General features: G+C 37.9%; 1 protein-coding gene across 2 annotated transcripts in view; it reads right to left on the bottom strand.

The window, feature by feature from the left end:
• The window catches only part of FBXO25 (F-box protein 25), a 35,998-nt gene continuing 16,916 nt past the window's right edge, over window positions 1–19,082 (bottom strand). The window contains exons 6-11 of one of the 2 annotated variants that reach the window (XM_027690225.1): window positions 18,108–18,201; window positions 17,254–17,438; window positions 15,234–15,416; window positions 12,992–13,135; window positions 9,175–9,201; window positions 1–6,703 (exon numbers count right to left, since the gene is read on the bottom strand). In XM_027690225.1, coding sequence (XP_027546026.1) covers window positions 6,614–6,703; window positions 9,175–9,201; window positions 12,992–13,135; window positions 15,234–15,416; window positions 17,254–17,438; window positions 18,108–18,201 — 723 coding nt within the window. In that variant the 3' untranslated portion in view covers window positions 1–6,613. The remainder of the gene's footprint in view (window positions 6,704–9,174; window positions 9,202–12,991; window positions 13,136–15,233; window positions 15,417–17,253; window positions 17,439–18,107; window positions 18,202–19,082) is intronic. The other variant, XM_027690226.1, reaches the window with a different exon arrangement.

Here is a 19,082-nt window from a genome sequence, read left to right as displayed (position 1 = left end):
TTTTATTTTTGTACTTGTCCCATATTAGCTTTTTTTTTTTGGGGGGGGGGAATCACACATGCAAGGACATCCTGATTACATGAAGACTTACTCTCTGCTATTTCTTGCATGACCGACACCCCCCTTTTAGGCTGACTTGCCTCAGTTAGTGCCTGTAAACAGTTTATCTTTTGAACATTTGGACAGAAACTTGGCAACCAACATTTGATAGGAAAAACAAAGGAAAACAAGTCAAGCATCATTTCCCATTAGGAAGTAAACCATTGTTTGATAGGATGGAGCACAAGATTCCCAGAAGTCCTACTACAGAAAGAGTAATGCTGCACTTTAGAGTTATTTTGAAAATTAGAGACTTAGTGAAATATATACTTGCTCTTTTTTTTTTCCATTTTATAAAGTCATGTGTCTCCTGAAGAGTATCAACCTGTCTGCAGAGCATGGCTGTCCTGCTGTGCCCTGCAGGAGAGCAAGTGTGAGTTGACCAAACTGTTGTAGCCAAGGTGGATGGGCCTGTTGGCAGCTGAAGACAGGGTGGAAAGTCTGAGCTCCTGACCTGTGCCATGAGAACTGGCTGCACTGGGGACAGGGGGAAGGTTTTCAAGACACGTAAAGGAGCATTAAGGCATGAAGAACACTATAAAGAGAAGTCCAGAATATCTGACAATGTTCCTAGGGGTGTTAGTATCAATATTTACTAATAAGCCAGGGGTTTAGTGTTGGAGAATCAGAACTAACACACAGACAGTCCTCTTTCCTGGTGTTTTTTCCTCGTTATCCTATTCAAGACCAGGATTTTTGGCTGTGATGAGCAATTGAAAAGAATGTTCTGTGTGCACAGGTACAAAAAGAAAGTTCTGGATGCTTGTAACATCAGTGCTCTAACTTGCAGCAAACACTTCTCCAGATCTATGTCATACTACTATGCCTGTAAATTTAGCTTAATTGACCAAAAATATAGAAAGTGAGTGCAGGTGGTAGAAGACTGTACCCTTAAATATAGGATAAACAGAAGACTTATGGCCAGCTTGCAGCAGGAACTTAAGTGGTGGTGTGGTTTATTTATTGAAGTTTTAGTTGAACTGAGCAGCTCCATCCAGTATCCTGATTCTTCAAATACTGTACTTTCAGCCTCCTCCCATTCTCTGCTCTTTTACCAGATTTCTGAGATCTCTTAAGACCTTTCTCCATCCTTCTCTTTCTTCTCTGAGATCCCTGATGATTCCACTTTAGTATCAGGATACTTTTTTCCCCTTTTAGTGGATGAATGTATTTGGTCTACCTGAGATGGGGTTCAGAGGTACAGACTGGGAAATGCTACTGCAGGAGCTGCTGCATTATGGTCATGAAAATGTAATGAAAAGTATTGCTTTTATAAATTCACCAAGTTCTAAAGGGATACCATCGAGTTAAGAAGGCGAGTACAGGTTTACAGCTTTAAAAGTCAACAGTAGGAAAAAAGCTAAAAATAACTGCTATGTCTGAAGAATAACAGGGACCAAAACATTGTGAAGAGGTGCTCCCACCATGCAGAACTTTGTTCTATAATCTAAGCATTGTGTGGGGATGACAACTGACTTCAGCAAATAAATTATTCTTCCATTATTGGTCTGCTATAAATACTATAGAAAAACAGCATTCAAATGGAAAGAGCATATAAAAATTAAATAAGTAAATGTAGAACTAAGTGGCAGCTGTTTGTGTGTGCCTTGAAAATTATTAGAACTTTCAGCTGAAGGTGCAATAACTGTAAAGTGCAACAAATACAAAGCTGAACATGTTTTATTCATATTTGTAGAAGAATGAACACATAAACCTGCAGAAGATAAGCATTACCAGCATGTCTGACAGGCAGAGGGAGAGATCTGTGTGTGGAACAGAGAACAGCCCATGGGAATTGAAAGAAAAGACACCAAGCTTTTCTCTCACCTCTCATGTTCTGAATCCACTTATCTATTATGTCCTTCCATACAGACATTTTAAGAATTAAAGGTAACCCTTATCCTACTGAACTTCATAGGAATTACGTTCCAATGTCTTTGAAGGGGTTGGAACTGAGCCTTGCAGCTGAAAGCATAGAAACAGTACAAATGAATAGCATAATTAGCTAATGCTTCTATGTTCTGAACTGTAATTTAGCAACTGTATCCAAACATTTGATATTGTTTGATTTATTTAATGCTGGTATCTCTCTAGCTCTATGCCAATTCAAGCAACCTTAGCTGGATATTAAGCATCTGGCCTTCCTCTAACTTCTTTGCCAATGATTGATCTGTAAATATGCTAATTTGTACATCAGGAGATCCAAAATTTTGTGCTACTGTTCCCTATTCTACCCTCTCGTTTCTGCTAGCCCTCATTGCTTCTGCCTTCTAGACCACAAAAATGTCACTAGTCTTTCAATCCTATTCCTAGTGGATATGTTTTGGTTTGAGCTAAATGTTTTCTTGAAGTTCAACTTCTTCCTTCTCCAAAATCAAGTTTATGCATTACCCAGGGATGGGGAGCAGGGGAAGGAAAAGAGGAAGGTCCAGCTCCTCTGCTACTCTGCCTCGATCCTGTCTGACATCCAAAGAGAAAGGCTCACTCAGTGCCTTTGGACACTGGCAGAATGTCTTCTCCCAGAAAAAGGTGAATAAAACTGTTGGGAGAGAATGTAACAAAACAAGCAAGGAGTCTCTCAGAGACAGGAGGCAGTAACTGGGGCACATGTTGGGGAGGGGGAAAGAAGATCCTGTTTTTCAAAATTGTAATTTCAAGCTCATTTTGCACTGTGGCAGAGAACATCCTGATTGCCTTTGAATCAGTATTGTTTTTTCAGGACTAGAATTCAATAAAACCCAGATCACCTGAATCTGTGATGTGATCATGCAGGGGCCACAGTTAGAACATGATTTCTTACCATTGCCACTGCAAAATCTGTCTGTAAACAGTTCCAGGTCTAGGGACAGAAGCTGGGGAGCAAAAGAAACGTGCTGTTGAGATTTAGTACACATTTCAAGGCACTTTTTCTGCTTTAGGGGACAGGACCTGCCTTTCTGTGCATGGGACAGTCAGCACCCAGGAGGCCAGAGAGCAGATGTTTTACTTTAAGGAATTACTTTCTCCTGGGTTACAACACTTTAGGTTACATGAGTAAGTACTGGTGTAAAGGAAACTGAGATGAATTCAGGCTGTCAAAATATATTCTTTACTTCAGGTGAAGTATTAACGTGATTGTTATCCTAAAGGTGAAATCCTCTCCCCTTTGAGATATAAAATAAACCCCAACCAAAACCAAATAAGACAACACAAACCATATTGATCATGATCACTGCCTTAGCTTTTTTGGTAGGTGACACAATTAAAAGCTATCTTCTTATGCAGCCAATGACTTTACATCGTGTAGTCGCTCTTAATCAAGCTCTAGTATTTGCCTAGTCTAAGAAATGCATTCACTAAATATTTAACTAGCTAGTGCAACTATTCCCAAAGCTCAGTTTTGCTGAGTGTTAAAAGCTTGTAACACTGCTCATGACAGTGTGATTCTGCACTCAAGATCTTTAAGATATAAAAAATAATTAATAGCCCTGCACTGAAATGCTTCTCAGAGCATGTATGCACATCTCTTCTGTTCCCCTCCCCCCCTTTTTTTTTGTTAACCTGAAAGAAAGGTTTAAAAGGCTACTGGGTTTTGGACTTGGGCATCCTGGTGGGCACCAAGCTGAACATGAGCCAAGAAGTGTGCCCTTGACACAATTAAGGTTAATGGGCTGCAACACAGATAAGGTTAATGGGCTGCATGGACCTGCTGAAGGTAGTCAAGTGAAGGGTCAGACAGAGCATGAAGGGACTGGAGCATCTGTTCTGTGAGGAAAAGCTGAGAGAGCTGGAACTGTTCAGTCTGGAGAAGAGAAGGCTCAGGGGGACCTCATCAATGTCTATAAATACCTGAAGGGAGGGTGGGAGGAGAAGGCAGCCAAGTTCTTGTCACGGGAAACCACTGAAAGGACCAGAGGCAAGGGGCACAAGTTGCAACACAGGAGGTGCCATCTGAACATCAGGAAACACTTTGTTACTGTGAGGATAACCACGCACTGGCACGGGCTGCCCAAAGAGGCTGTAGAGCCTCCTTCCTTGGAGATACTCAAAAGCCATCTGGCCATGGTTCTGGACAAAGTTCTGGACAAAGTCCTGGACAATCAGCTTGTTAAGCCCTGCTTAACAGGGTCCCTTCTACCCTCAACCAACCTGTGAATGTAGAATGAACAATCCAAGGCAGAATCCTGGCTGTTGTCATCTTGTCTACTGCCACCTCAGACCTGTGGGATGGCCTGGTTATGCTGAATGGCCTGCACAGGAACATGTCTCTGAACAAAACGTTCAGCCTGTCAAAGGCTTTTTGCTACAGAAGGTAGTGCAAGACAGCAAGTGGGGAAAGAGAAAGTGCTGTCACTTGACATTTCTAAGAGAACTGAAAATTAATTATTACAGATACTGATTTTTCCAAACTTATCTTTAAGTTCTTACAAGCCATTTTAAGTAATTTCTCTCCCTCCTCAATTCAGTGGCTAAGGGAGGTCTCTTATAGCTCTCTTAATACCTTTCCCCAGTAGTCACATTTGTCTCTTCAGTGATGGGCAGCTCCCAAGTAAGAGTGGGTCCCTTACAAGCTTGCATTCTGTCTGCAGGAGATGGTTCCACACAGTCCCTGATCAGAGACCTTCAGTCAGCACGATGGGGGAAGAGCTCACAGCAGTATTAAATCAAATGCTTAAAATCTTTCTTTCAAGCTCTCAGAGAAAGCAGGTAGCATCCATGTATTTAGACGCAGTTTCATGAAGAGTAGCCAAACTGTAACCATGGTAAGGGAGTGATTAATGGATGTCAGCAATCAGCAACCTCTGTCAAGGTTACCCAGGTCACATACATGGGAAAGCACATCAGCAACTCTTACATGAGTTAAATAAATAGGGTGCAAATTGTTGTTAAAGAAGTGCTGCTGGTTCCTTAACAAATCCAGTGGCTACAGCAGTGCTTGGGCTAGGAAAGCAGGGCTTGCAGCAATGTTCTTAATGAAGAGGAATAAGAATGGATGTCCTTGGCTCCGTACCTGATCACTACCATAGCCATGGCCAACACCTGAATTGAAAGAAAGAAAAGAAATCCACAAAACCCTGTATTTAAAAATCCACCTATCAGCAAATTCAATGGATAAGGTTGGTATATTACCAAGATTCAAGTTAAACTATATTTTGAGGAAATAAATATTCTCCTCTTCTTGTGCAGCCTATTAACAGCCCAACTATCCTATTAAAAAAAAGTGCTAATACAACCAGTTACTGAAAAGCAGTGTCACTTGGACTGGTTGTAAGCTTCTCATTCCATGACCAATTACTACAGAGAACAGGTTATAGAAAGATCTTGCAAAATACGAATTGATTCATCTCTGTGCACTGGAGACTTCTAGAAATAACAGATAAAACCATGATTTATTACACTGTACAAAACTAGATTCAGAACAGGCAAGTGCAGAATATGGTACATAATTTATTTTTTCTGTACATTACATATTTTTAAATTTCACTGACAAACCCAAAACTTCCCTAATTTTTCCTTTACCTGCCTAAGCCAAGCAATTCAGTTTGTTCTACAGGATAGATGAAAATAACTTCCTTGAGAATTTATCATCTGATTAACTTGGCAGAAGGTGCTTCAGCTCAAAATGACCTTCAGTGTTCCCCACAGCTTCAAACACCCGAGGTTAGAACCTCGGTTGGTAGCATAGGCTTCTGCCACTGTACCAGTCTAGAAACAAGCAACTCCATTCTCCTTAAATTTCAAAAATGTCTTCTTCTTAGAAGATGAGTTAATGCGGTTGCATTTGTAGACATTCCAAACAGTATAAATGAAGGCTGTAGCTACCATCAGAAAAATGAGATTTCCAGTAGCCCCAGATTGGTGTCGAGTTCTGTGGGATGTGCTGAGATAGGTTATATATGTTTAATAAAGTCCTTAAGAAAAATAAATATATTTGCATAATGTATGTACAAAGATTGGTTGATTTCCTTCATTCATATAGGTTCAACAGCAGATATAACCACAGTTATATTATATTCACTACCTCACAATGATTAATGTCACCCTGGTAACGATGTAGTAAGAGTCTAAGAGAATATTGGCCTATTCTTTATAATAGTGCAAATTATATGGAGGTGTTTTGAAAACTGTGGCTTAAAGAAAGAAGGATTAACAAAAACACCCCTCCTTTGGTCCCTGCAAGAGTAGTTTAATTCTTCCATGAAATTTTCAAAACTCCCCCACATAATTTTAACCAACTATTAAGGCGTCAAAAGCATGGATTTAAAGTTGAGATTTAAGTGGTCTTTCTTGGACTTAAAAAAAAGTCCACTGCAGATTTCCTGACAAAGAAATTTTCTTAATGCATCTCCTTCTCCACCTGTCTTTTCTGCACAAAAGCAATACACCAAATAAACCTGTCTGATAATCTCCCCATACATTTTTTTTAACTACAATAAAACATTACACTTAAATATATTGCACAAAAAGCATAACATATCCTGCCTGACTCTTCACAAAAATGGCCACGAACACAGGAGAACAGCTACTGAACACCTCAAAATTTGAATAGATCAATGAAATGCTGAGGAGATACTGGCATGAGACAGGTGTTTGGATCACTGGCTGTGCAGGGATGTCCTGTATCCTGCAAAATGAAGGAGAAAAAAAAAGTAAGTTCTCTTTCCATACTTCACCCCCAATTCAGGGAAAAAAAAATTCAGGGAAAAATTCTCTCCTCCTAGCAAAACCAGAACCTTAGTTGGAGCTCTTGAAAAAGTATCATCTTCCTTATCCATTATTTTTTGATAAGTGTAATAAAAAGGCAAAAAGGCAACTGCTTTGTTGAACTTAAATTATCTGTTTAATCAAAAGCTGCAGTCAATTATTCCTCTAGGGAAAAATTAGCCCCTTTCTTTGAAAGTGAAGGGCAGCAGACACTTCCTCAAAAAACCTGAACAGCATGTTTGAAATCCCAGTCTTAAAAGTTTTTCTACTTTGCTATTTTTCACCAATATCTTTCTGTCCTCTTTCACTCCTACCTTTTCCCCACCTGAAAGCATTGCCTTAAAACAGAAGTGAGCACCCAGCCAAGTTAGGATTATTTAAGTCAGACAGGAAAGGCTTTGCCATTACAAATTCACTAAGCCTGCAGTGTTTTCTTTCATATTACTTGAAACTTTACCTCAGCAGAACTGTCTGATTATTTAAGATTCAAACTGCTCTTTGAATTAAAAGTTCAGTTTTGCACCTTATTAGAACTCCCTAAGGGAAGGAAATGCAGAGGTGTAATTAGAAGGCCCCAGAGAGTTCAATGGACAAGTTAAACACCTGGTTCAACATTGTTGTAAGGCTCAGAACCTGTCCTCACCAGGTTTTAAGGGGTTTCTCTCCCTTTTCCACCAGTGTTCATGAATTCACCATGTGAGGCAAGAAAACTAGATAAATACATGGCAAGTAGATCAGAGACTACTGTGGTCTCCATTGCTTTTGTCTCCATAGGAAGTGAAGTTACATGCAATTCAGTTAGTAGAAGGAAACCTGTGACTTTTTTTCCTCACTGCCACATTCCCGCCAAGTCTTTGCACCAAAGTGCAGTCGGTGAAACACATTCTGAATACTACTCAGCTTCGTGTTCTAAATACTATGCAGCTTTTCCAATTAAATTTGTTACTCTATTGATATATTATTTGTGTTTTCCCATTGCGTCTATAGATGACTACATGAATATACCATGTGGTATCACCTCCTCATCCTCCCACTTTTTTAATAATTGCTTTAACATCACTTAAGAAACAGGTTAGAAACAGTTGTTAGATTCATGGCATAGAGGGGAAAAACAAAGAGACCCAGGTAGAACTGCCTGGGGGAGGCTGCAGATGAGCAAGAACAGATGACCAAGACCAAAACCAGAGGTGTTAAACTTAACACCTTCATCTTGAGATGACATCTACAAGGAAGAGCTACACCACATCAGAAAACACTCTCAAAGGTAGTTGCTGATGGACTATTGTCTTCTCTACCCCTTGCCGTGTCAATGTCATGCTTCCAGGAAAACACACCATCAGAACTGTAATTCTGGGAAAGAAGGTAGGGTTTGTCCTCTTTTAGTACTTATACTCCTGAATATCTTAGAATTTGTAACATGCTATCTGCTTTCTCTGTACATCATTATAAAAACACTTTTGTGTTTTCCTGACTGCCTAGTCAGGAATTACAGGTCCAATAAAAATCTCAAAGAGGTCAGTTCTTAGTTATTGAACCAACATAGACAGAAATTTTACAGCAAAAAAAAGGTGATGAGGACTGAAAAGAAGAATCATAACTTTCCTGTAATGAGTATTCCTCCCTCTAACAGAAATATATTTTCATTGGAACTACACTTATTAATGTGTTCAAATCATATTGATTTTCAGTGTATCAAAGCTAAAACAGACTTCTTTTAAGGTAAAATGAGAATTCCCCAGGAGGAGCATTTACTGGCAAATGTAGTTGTTCTCCTCAAACTTTATCACAGCTGGGCATTAAGAACCTCTCTGTAAGGATTTTCACCATTTCTTCATTCAGAAAACAATTATATAATTGCATCCCCCAACTCTCCCAGGTCACATGCAGCCTGTTCTGGGAATTTTCCTTTCAAAAACGTATATAGGACTACAGCATTTCAAGTGGAGTAAAATTAATTTTATTTGCATTAAGGAAAGTTATTGAAGTACATGTTACTCTTTTCAGATTTAAGAACTGAATTAAATACATCAGGGAGTGCAGAAATAGTTTATAACACTGAGTGCAGAGAAACCTATTTCTTAGCAAAATCTGGCTGATCCCACTAACACCATTGCCTCGATGTTTGTTAGAATTTGAATTAGAGTCCCTAGTTTAAATGGCATTAACAGGGAATGTGGCAATAATGAAAGACAAAACGGACAAAACAGTGAGATGGAAAGTCATCACTACCTTTACCTAATAGGGAAAAAACCTGAAGTATTCCTGCTGCTAAACTGATGTGGGGAAACAAACATCAAAACGAAGAGTATCAGACAATTAGAAATGAACACACTATTCACTTCAACATTACAGAACAGTTAGCAATGAAAACAGATGAGACACAGGCAATACCTGGAGTAACAAAGCAAGGTGGTAGTCCTTTTGAGATCATGAAGAAGGAAGCAGGAAGGAGAGCAGTAAAGTAAAAGAAGCAGAGTTAAGGTTTATTTAAGCTAAGGTTCATATGCCATTTAGAAAAAGTCTTTTATTCTTGTGGCAAATCACAAGCAGCTTTGTGAGAACCTATACCAGCACAAGACCCAAGAAGACTAAGACCAAGTGTGAAGCATACCACTTATGCAAAATGTTTGCACTATTTTCATAAAGCCTTGGATACTGAAAGAAGAAAAGGTATTTCAGCTTCTGTGGCCATGTCTGGGATAACTGAAAAGTGCTACGTAGTGTGCTAAAGAAAAGACCTGTCACAACTGCAATGATCCCCAGTTGAACAGAAGAAATAGTATACACAAAAAGCAGTGACAGAGGCATCAGTCAACAATTAGTTTGTCATTACTTTTGCACTACTGAAATTATGTATTTTTCTCAGTTTCATCATGGACATATGTATCTTTTACCAAAAAGTCACTTCTGAAAACAGTCATTCAATATGAAAAGTTTCTTATAAGCACTCCCTTCTCTAACACAGAAGAGTACTAGAGTCACTGTACTTCTGACAATGATTTAGGAGTCTCTTACATACTATATTTAACATTGCTTTGGTCACAGGCTTTAGACAAATACAAGAATACAAATGCCTCTTCTCAAAAAGCTCTTTAAGCTTGTTAAAAGAAACACTATGATTATTATAGCATATTGGAAGAGTGAAAAGTCATTTCCCTACTTCAACAGTTTGCTAATTCAACTCAGGAGCCATCAGTCCCTTCTTTTGCAATGCCTTCTTTGAAAAGGGCACAACATGCAGGACTGCAATAACTTCCTATGTGTAGCCCTCTCACATTGCCAGCAATTACGTTAGATTACTAATTTCATACACTGATGAAAATTATTCTCATCACTAGTTAGGCCTGTACCTTGGGGCTATTTCAGAACCTTGTGGCTTTGGTTCTTAGAAACTCTTAACTCTCAGCATGTTTACCCAAAATTACTTCATTCAAACACTTGTACTTTTCAGTGGCAGTGCTACATTGACAGTTGTACTTAATGATCTTAAAGGTCTCTTCCAACCTTGATGATTCTATGATTTTCCTCTGTAAAGTAACTGTGATTCCTCTTTTAAAGTTGGGGCTTGGTGATGTTTTGTTGTGGGTTTTTTTGTTGGATTTTTTTTTGCCTTACACCCAATAGAATTAGTCAGAGTAAAAGCTTCAGTTGAGAACAAAAATGTATAATAGTATGTCAACCACTGATATACATATGTAATTTAACAATTTGTCTAATCAAGTATGATAGTGAAGCTTGAATGAATTGCCAAAACCTGATAAAAGTTCTTTCTGATTAAAAAAATATTTTCACTTAGCATGGAATTTATCTAGAATTAATAACCTACCTCCTCTCCCTCTGCCCCCTACCTCTGCTTTGCTTCTCACTTCTCTTGAGAAAGCTTGGGAAAGGATATAGATACAAGTGCCTGAAAAAGAACACAGAACTACTTCCCCCCGCCCCCTATAACTCAGTGACCAGCACTGCTTGACCCACATTGCCCTGTAAAGAGAGGGATGGTTTTTCGGACCAAAGATTAAGGTCTCAGTGTCCCTGCCAATAAGGGTGACAATTGTGCATAAATCAATTCAATTAATCTTTTTCGGCCTGATCAAACATTTATTTTAAGACAGGGACAAGGCTTAGATGCCAAGACCTAGAGAAGGAAAACTGCAATGCAGGCTCACAGGTTGGGAGGCACCTCAGGAGGTCTCCAGCTCAGCCTCCTGCTCAAAGCAGGGTAAACTGTGGGATCAGACCAGGTTGCTCTGAGCTTTTTTCAGTCAGGTCCTGAACACATCCAAGGATGGAAACTGCATCAACCCTACAGTAAACTGTTCCCTTGCTTGGCTGTCCTCATGGCAGGCTTTTATGTTCCTCTGAAGTCTTCTCCAGCCTCTCCTCACAGGGCAAGTCCTCAAGCCTCCCTGATTATTTGAGTCTCACCTGAACTTCATCCAGTTTATCAGTATCTTTTTTGTATTGGGACCCCAGCTGGATGCAGTATCCTGGATGCAGTATCCCAGATGCAGTCTAATGAGTGCTGCATGGAAAGGGATAATGGCTTTCCTCAACCTGCTGACTGTGCTCTTGTTAAAACAGCTGATCCCAAACGTTTGATATAGAGTTTTAATGCAGAAGCATGCAACTTATCTATAACTGCACCATCACTTTAAGACTTGCTCAAATCTCCAGGATGAAGCAGTCAGCACTGAAATGGTGTAGTAGGTACTGCTCATTAATCCATAGTAGCTTTAGAATTTACTGTGCTGTGTTTCACTAAAAATATAAAAGCCCAAAATGAGACCTATTATTCTGGCAGTAGATTGGAGTAGTCAAGGTAACAAGACATCTGCCTGCACAGGTTCACTGCCCCTTACTGTCACATACCATCTCTGAAGTTAAATATTTAATGCCAAACACATTTTAGTAATTTTTAGTATTAGAGAGTTATACATTCAATTATACCAAGATTGGAATGAGAGAAACTAACTGTAGAAAGCATTTCCCTTTACACAGCCAAGGCAGACAATCCAAAGAAATCTGATACCACAAATGCCCATCTGATACCACAGCATGCATGCTGTGTGCTTACCTTTGAAATTTCCCTTTCAAAGAGAAAACTTTACCCTGCATATTGGGACAGATATCAAAGAATTATTCCACTGTAATGAAAGTTCTTAGACATTCTTGACACAGATCCGTCAACAAATGCCCAGGCTTTTCACAGCAGAAGCCAATTCTGGCTATCTGCTTTCCTACTATTAATTTAGCAAAACATTAGTACCTGGAAGGGCTCCATGATATCAAGAATACTAAAATTCTAGATAACATCATTAAGTAACATGCTATTTCTATGAAAGCCAGCTTATCCTGTTAAATGACTTAGGTTTTTTTAAGTAAAAAAGCCTCACACTGACATGCAACTCCTCTTAAACATCACAGAAAGATGAAACAAGAACAACTAATTTCTGTTAATTAGAACATGAGTAATATGATTTTTTTTCCCAAGATTTCTCAAACATGTCTTGCTCTTTGCTGTCTACTTAACACTACCCATATCTGATCTTTCAGCTGCAAAATCAAAGAAGTTTCACTAACTGGAAGGCAATTTTATGGTGCAACCCAAAGTAAAATTAGGACTATGAAATCACACACAAGTTAAACAAGAAAATGCCCTACTGAAGTTAACTCCTGTAACTCAGCATGTGCTTCATTGTAAACGTAAAAATCAATATAAAACACATTTTAAATGAAGTTTCAAACACTCCTGCAAGCTTCATATGGGACAGAAGCAAGACTATAAAAATACAGAGCTTTACACCAATGTGGTAGGAACACTGTAGTAATTAGTTCTCATTAGAGACGTATTGATTACCATGTCATCATTAGCAAATCCTAACTTCAGACTACTCCCTATTAACTGTCTATAAGATTAAATAGATACAAGAAGACAGAGTGCAACTCTTTCCACCTGCCACTTTTCATTGTAATTCTAAGTATGGAGGTTATCAGGTATCAAGAGATAAGAACACAAGATAAAGAACAACTTTAGAATTGAATACTGATTTTATATGGAAGTTTTATATATTATTTTAAAGTTAGATACTAGTTATCCAGTCATATTTTTCGTGAGAAACCCAAGAAGATGATCTTGATATTTTTCTTTTCAGGTGATGACCACTAGCTGTTAGAACATATTTCTGATCATCTGTTTCAAAGCTCTTACCTTCCAAAACAGAATACTACAGTGTCGACAGAAATGCAAGGTGTCCCCGTACTGTTCCTTTATTGGGTAATATTTCTGAAGTGCAAAGTACATCAACTTCCAGTCAATGTGACCTTTCTCTGATGGAATCAAATGCCTACAAAACTAGACATAAAATTAATACCTTCTTTTAAAATTGTAATGAAATCAGGTAAAGGGTGGGGGAAGATGGGGAAAAGGTAGTTAAACTGAAGTTTTGTAACTAGAATTCTTTGAAGACAATATTCTGACATCATACATCTCTGCAAAGCAGTGAGAGAGACCTGGCCACAAAAAAAAAAGAAAAAAGATGGATGGCAAATACTAAAAATAGAAGTGTGCATATTTGCCAAGAAAAAGTAGGCTATACACAGCTGATCTAACTCTACTGTCTCAAAATGATTCTAATTATAGTTAAGAACCATTTAACAAAACCAGTATTAAGAGCTGTAAGTAATTAATTTTATACTTTTTTAAAAAAACTGAGGAATGAGATTTAAAAACATGATCATGCATTACAGATCAAAGTTTTCTGTTAAAACATTAACTATGGATTTAAATAATGCTTTTTTTTTAATTTTAAAAGCATATACATGATTTTTTTCACATTTGGTGATCTTTCTAGAAGGATAGCAATAATCAGTGATTGTTGTACTTCTTGGGGACCTAATCTCCATGTAAAGCTTAGCTGATGCACAACAGCTATTTTTCCCCAGCTTAATACAGCCAAGGTTTATTAAGCATGTATTTATAAAAGGCTTCTGTTCCACTCAGTGTGGACTAATGCTAATACAGTGAGGGCTTTCTTCTTTCAGAAGACAACTCCTAGATGGGGCAAATAGCACTGCCTTTCTGATTTCAGCTACACTTGATTTCACAGTAACTTCCCTGTTTGAAGGTCTCATTTTTTCCAAAAGTGCTTTTCAGATGTCAAGTATGTTTTTGTGGTTGTTTCAATGGTTCAACAAATACACTGAAGAGCACAGAAAAAACAACCTAACATGATTCTGTAGCTTATTAAGGCAGTATACTTGAAAACAGAAGAAGCACAATTTTGGAGCAGCAGATATGGGAAAATAAATAAAATCATTACATTCCTATCATTAATAACTTAGCAAGAAATTGAATGTGAACATTCAGGAACACACTGGAAACACTCTGTACAAGTGTTCTTTATGAGGCACATGGATAGTTAATTCTACTAAATTCTGAAGAGATCTTCCAGCATTACCTTAGTATAACAGCTTCCTCTCCTACCAGTTTTGTCACTGTTCAAAAGAGCTTTGCTCATCTACCCTCAAAATACACTCAACTGCTACCTAAGCTTAAATTTCTTATCCTCATAATTTCACATTGCATTCTTCTCAGCTTCTGAAGGAAGGTTTTTCAGTTTCCTTTTGCCCGTTTATTTTCTCCAGAAACTTAATTTTAAAGCCTTTCATCTCACATAAAATTCTTATTTGGGTTAATTGATCTTCACGTCTTTCTTTTCTGTTATAATGATACTTAATCTGGTAGTCACCAACCAAATGGTGCCGCTTCAACCTGTCAGATTTAAGAATGGGCACTTTTGCTTCCTCCATTCTGGAATGTACCAGGATTTTAAAGTTCCTCCTCCAGTTCTGACGTAACTACCACTTTCATAGGCTTATTTTCACCTAAACTGATTTTGTCCCAGCATTTATTATTGCCAGAAAATTAAGACAGTTCTGGAGTCATTCCTAGATTACGTTAATGCTCTTTATGAGGAAGTGACAGAAAAGCACCATTTCTTTTTTTGTTATTAACTTCAAAATCTCAAGCATTTGTTCTATTCTTTTTTGCAGAAATCCAATTTTGGCTTCACTAGACTATTCATGTAGCCTAAAAGTTCAAGCAATCTGTCTGACTACCTTGGTTAGTAAAACAAGTTCTACTTTAGCTACTAAAATTAGGAACACCTTAGAGGTCTCCTTTACCGCACTTGTTGGGGATTGTGCAGTTTTTAAAGAAACATCTTTTGAAAAAACAGTTTTTAAAATAATGCAAGGAAACAGCCCAATAGTTATCCTAAACTCACAGACATGCTGAATACCATAGTTAGTAGGAACCAAGGCCCCCCAAAAGAACCCCTTCACTATTACTCCACAATGTCACACTTACCTCAAAAACTGTGAGTTCACACTTCATTATTGGTACACCATATCACAAAGGCTACATTTATACAAATGTCAGAGTTTATTACCTGCTTTTCCGCAAAATGGTACTGGCAGAGTTTTTTCCACAACTGTCTGTCTTCACTAAGCATATACAAAGTTGGGGTCACTTGACCCAGAGTAATAATGTCCCAGCCATCAGAGAACCTGTATAAGATGTTATTCAGCATATGGAGAGGGAGATCCATAAGCGTAAGACCATTGTTGACTTGCTGGAAATAAGAGTTGAAGACTTTTAGCTACAAAACCTTGACAGTATAAGGTGCAAATAAGATTCTTACTTTAAAGGTATCTCAGGCCTTAGTTGTTCGAAAACATTGAGTAAAATCTATGGTTAAGTCTTGCCTACCATTATTCTCTAACTGCTGTTGTTGAAAATTTTAATGATTAGAGATACAGAAGGAGCTACAGACTGTAGCTTTATAACTTATAGCTTTTCTACAGTTAAAATAAACACATCCTAAATCATTTATTTAAAGTTCAAATAATTTTTAAAACACTTCTTACAAAATAATAGTATGCAATCTTGAAAACTACATATTTTCAATATGTATATACATATATTCAATTCCACCTTTGAGATAAGTGTGCTAAAGCCCTAACTATAATAAAGATATGAACCAATTATTTCTAATCTGTAGGATCACTACAGTTTCTAAATTTTTATTAAGAAACAAAGCACATGTCAATTTGCCTTAAGACAACTAGAGTACAAAAGAGAATACAGAATGCAGAAATATGGAAGGAAAGCATTTTGGAAGTCAGTGGAAGAAGAGAGCAAGCAGGATAATTTCTGAAGTCTGGAGATAGTTCCCCTTATACATAAATGAGAAGTTCTGCAGAGGTGTTTGAATAAAGCACTGAGAAAGTTTTCACTGGGACTGTACACCTCTGGGAACTTGAACGGGTTAACCTACGGCACAGCTCGTATAAGACTAACCCTGGAGCCCACAGTGCCAGGTGGCACAAAACCCAAGAGGCTGGAGGCAGTGTCCCAGCTGGGGAGGGAGGGAGCATGGGCAGTGCTGGCCCCACCCAGCAGAGCTGCCCCAGCACAGGGCACTGGCAGCAGAGCAGCTGTGCTTCAGCAGGCTCTTGCTTCTATCGGCTTATTTCACAGCCACCCATCTCACAGACTAGACTTTCCATACTGTCATCTGTTATAAACACCTCGGGACTATCGTTCTGTTGAGGAATACGTGAGCACTACAGATGCAAGATTTCACATTGGTGATTCCAGCCAATGTAAAACAGCTCCGAGGGAAGTGTCACGCTGGAAAGAAACCAGCGCAGCAGTAACTGCAGTGTCTGTGCTGTGGTTGCCTGGCATATGAAAACTGCTGAGATCGGGTTCCCCATTTCTCCTTTCTATTCCAAAAGTAGTTGGTTTATTCAGATACCTAGCACACACAAAAAGGACTACTTCAAGATTTCATAGCTGACAGCCAATAGGTGAAACACTTGTACGATTTTACTGTGAGCAATATCTTGCAGCATTTCTTCCTCCAGGAGTAACCCAGTCTGATTAAAAAAAATTGCCTGCTTATCATCAGAACTTTCCACTATAAACCCCTGGACCACTGCATACCACATGCTTTGAACATGATGAGAATCCAGATGCTGAAGTCATTATACTTCCTTTTTTTCCTTTCCTTTTTTTTTTTTTTTTTACAAAAAGCAACTGTGCTTCTGCAAAATTGCTACTTGAATATTTTCTTCCTTGATACATCTCTAAAATGCCTTTTAGATTTTTATTTCTTCAGTTGTAGAAAATTTACTTTGGAATTAAAAATTGGTATTTTTTCCATTTCCATCTGACAATCTAGAGACAAACATTTTGAAATTCACTTTAATGAGCAAAAACATTATATCTATACATCTCTACCACAAACCAGCAGTACAGAGCTATTAAAACTTTAGAAAAGTAAGTTGATTCCATTTCATTAGTTTCATACTACTTGTTTAAAAACAAAGAAAATAAGTAAAACTGTTTAAAATGTATTTGGAATCCCCTCCCCAAATTTTATTTAACATGATTTAATAACATACCTTGTTCATCTGAAGGTTTTTTAATTGTTGCTGCCACAGAAGGATAGTTTCTAATCGGCAAATCCAAATATTGATGTTCCCTACCAACACAGATTTTCCTACTCCCCTAATCAGTATACAGAGAGTAGAACTCAGATCCTGTAGAAGATCTTTGATTAATCGTGGATTGTATTGGTCTTCCATGACTGGAAAACACAACAAACCAAATACAAGTTTGGCTGAGTTAACCAAGCTAACAGTTACCTCAAAGTAATCAACACTTTTTTTAGATGAATTAATTAAAACTCAACTGTTTGTGTACAAATAGCTGCCCTAATTCCCACTATGACATTCATTAATGTTGTTCCATACATGCAAGATCAATAATTAACAATTCCACAGGCAAATTTGATGCAACATTTCATGCTACACATTTAATAAACCTAATGCTAAACAACAAGTTATAAATCCAATTTCTTCTCTTCAAGGTGGATAGTATTACAGCTCCATTTAGTGGGATTACCAGAAGGAAAAAATAAATCAGTATTACGTAATAGCTTTTAAACAAAATAAACAGAACAGATATGTATTTCAAGTTTCAGTACATCACACAAACATAAAACCAAACACTTTATTAATCTAAAAGCATTCACATTTCATGAAGAGTATAATTCAGTAGTAACCAATAGATTCTGAATAGAATCTAATTGTCTAAATTCCACCAACCTGCTTCAATAGACATTATTCAATGACCAAGAGAAAACAACTTATTGCAATTGTGGGATGGGAGGTATGAAACCTTGCAATAAATCAACTGATCCCTTAGTCACAGCAACTAAATCTGATGAAGCAGATTACAAAACCTTAGGTCTTACCCTTCCGCACAATTTTATCCAAAATGTTAAAGTAGTTCTTCTGTGCTGCACCACTCAGTGAAGTTAACTGGGATTTTGCAATTAGCTGCAAAAGCTAGGACAAAAAAATTAAAATTCAGAAGAATGACAGAAGTAAAGGATGGTTTTAAATGCACACTTTCAGTCATACACTCACCTACAACACTCTAGATCACACAACGGCATTTTGTGAAAATATAAGTATAGAGTTCAGAAAAAGTAAGACAAACATGGAAAAATTTAGGCATTCCCACTAGCATACCATGAACAACTCCTGAAGGATGTACATTTTCAAAATACTATGTGAATAGTAGTGTTTATCTCTGACAGAGCACATGACATATGGACTTTAGGAGCCGTAGTGAAACAATGAAGAGAGTCTATTTTGGAGGCTCACAAATACAAATATGAACTTCAATGTGGCTGGGTCCTGAAACTCCTGAGAGATTTGGTGGCCAGGAACATCACTCTGAACTGATACCTGCTTACCAGAGTTCCAATTTCTGAGTGAAAGTATCATACTGGTCAAACTGAAGTGTGATGGATTTAGTGCAATACTTTCTACTCATGGAGAAGAAATACCATATTTTACCTAAACTAGGGGAAAAAAATTTCTACATTACTCCTACACTCAGGTCCCTAGTAGAATAAACGACAGTGATCTAATAATGAGCAGTGTACAAAACATATTAGTAACTTTCCCTTAACTAAATAGCAAGGATCTCCTTGCTATTCACACATCTCTCTCTGAAAACCCTGTGAGCAGAAGAGTGGCAAGAACAGTGGGAATGGTTTAGGGCAAAGTAATCAGAACAGCCTAAATTCTTGGTGCATGTAAATGCCAAGCTACAGCTACTAGGGGCAGCCCTTGCTCCATTATGGCACCTTTGCTTTTACACTTTAGATTCAGTTTTGTAGCTGGTAAGAACCATTGCCTTTTCAACAAAAAATGGTCTC

The sequence above is a fragment of the Neopelma chrysocephalum genome, unplaced genomic scaffold (genome assembly GCF_003984885.1).
Source record: "Neopelma chrysocephalum unplaced genomic scaffold, ASM398488v2 Primary Assembly neopelma1_80b, whole genome shotgun sequence".
NCBI lineage: Eukaryota > Metazoa > Chordata > Aves > Passeriformes > Pipridae > Neopelma > Neopelma chrysocephalum.
This window is presented reverse-complemented; position numbering and strand designations above follow the sequence as displayed.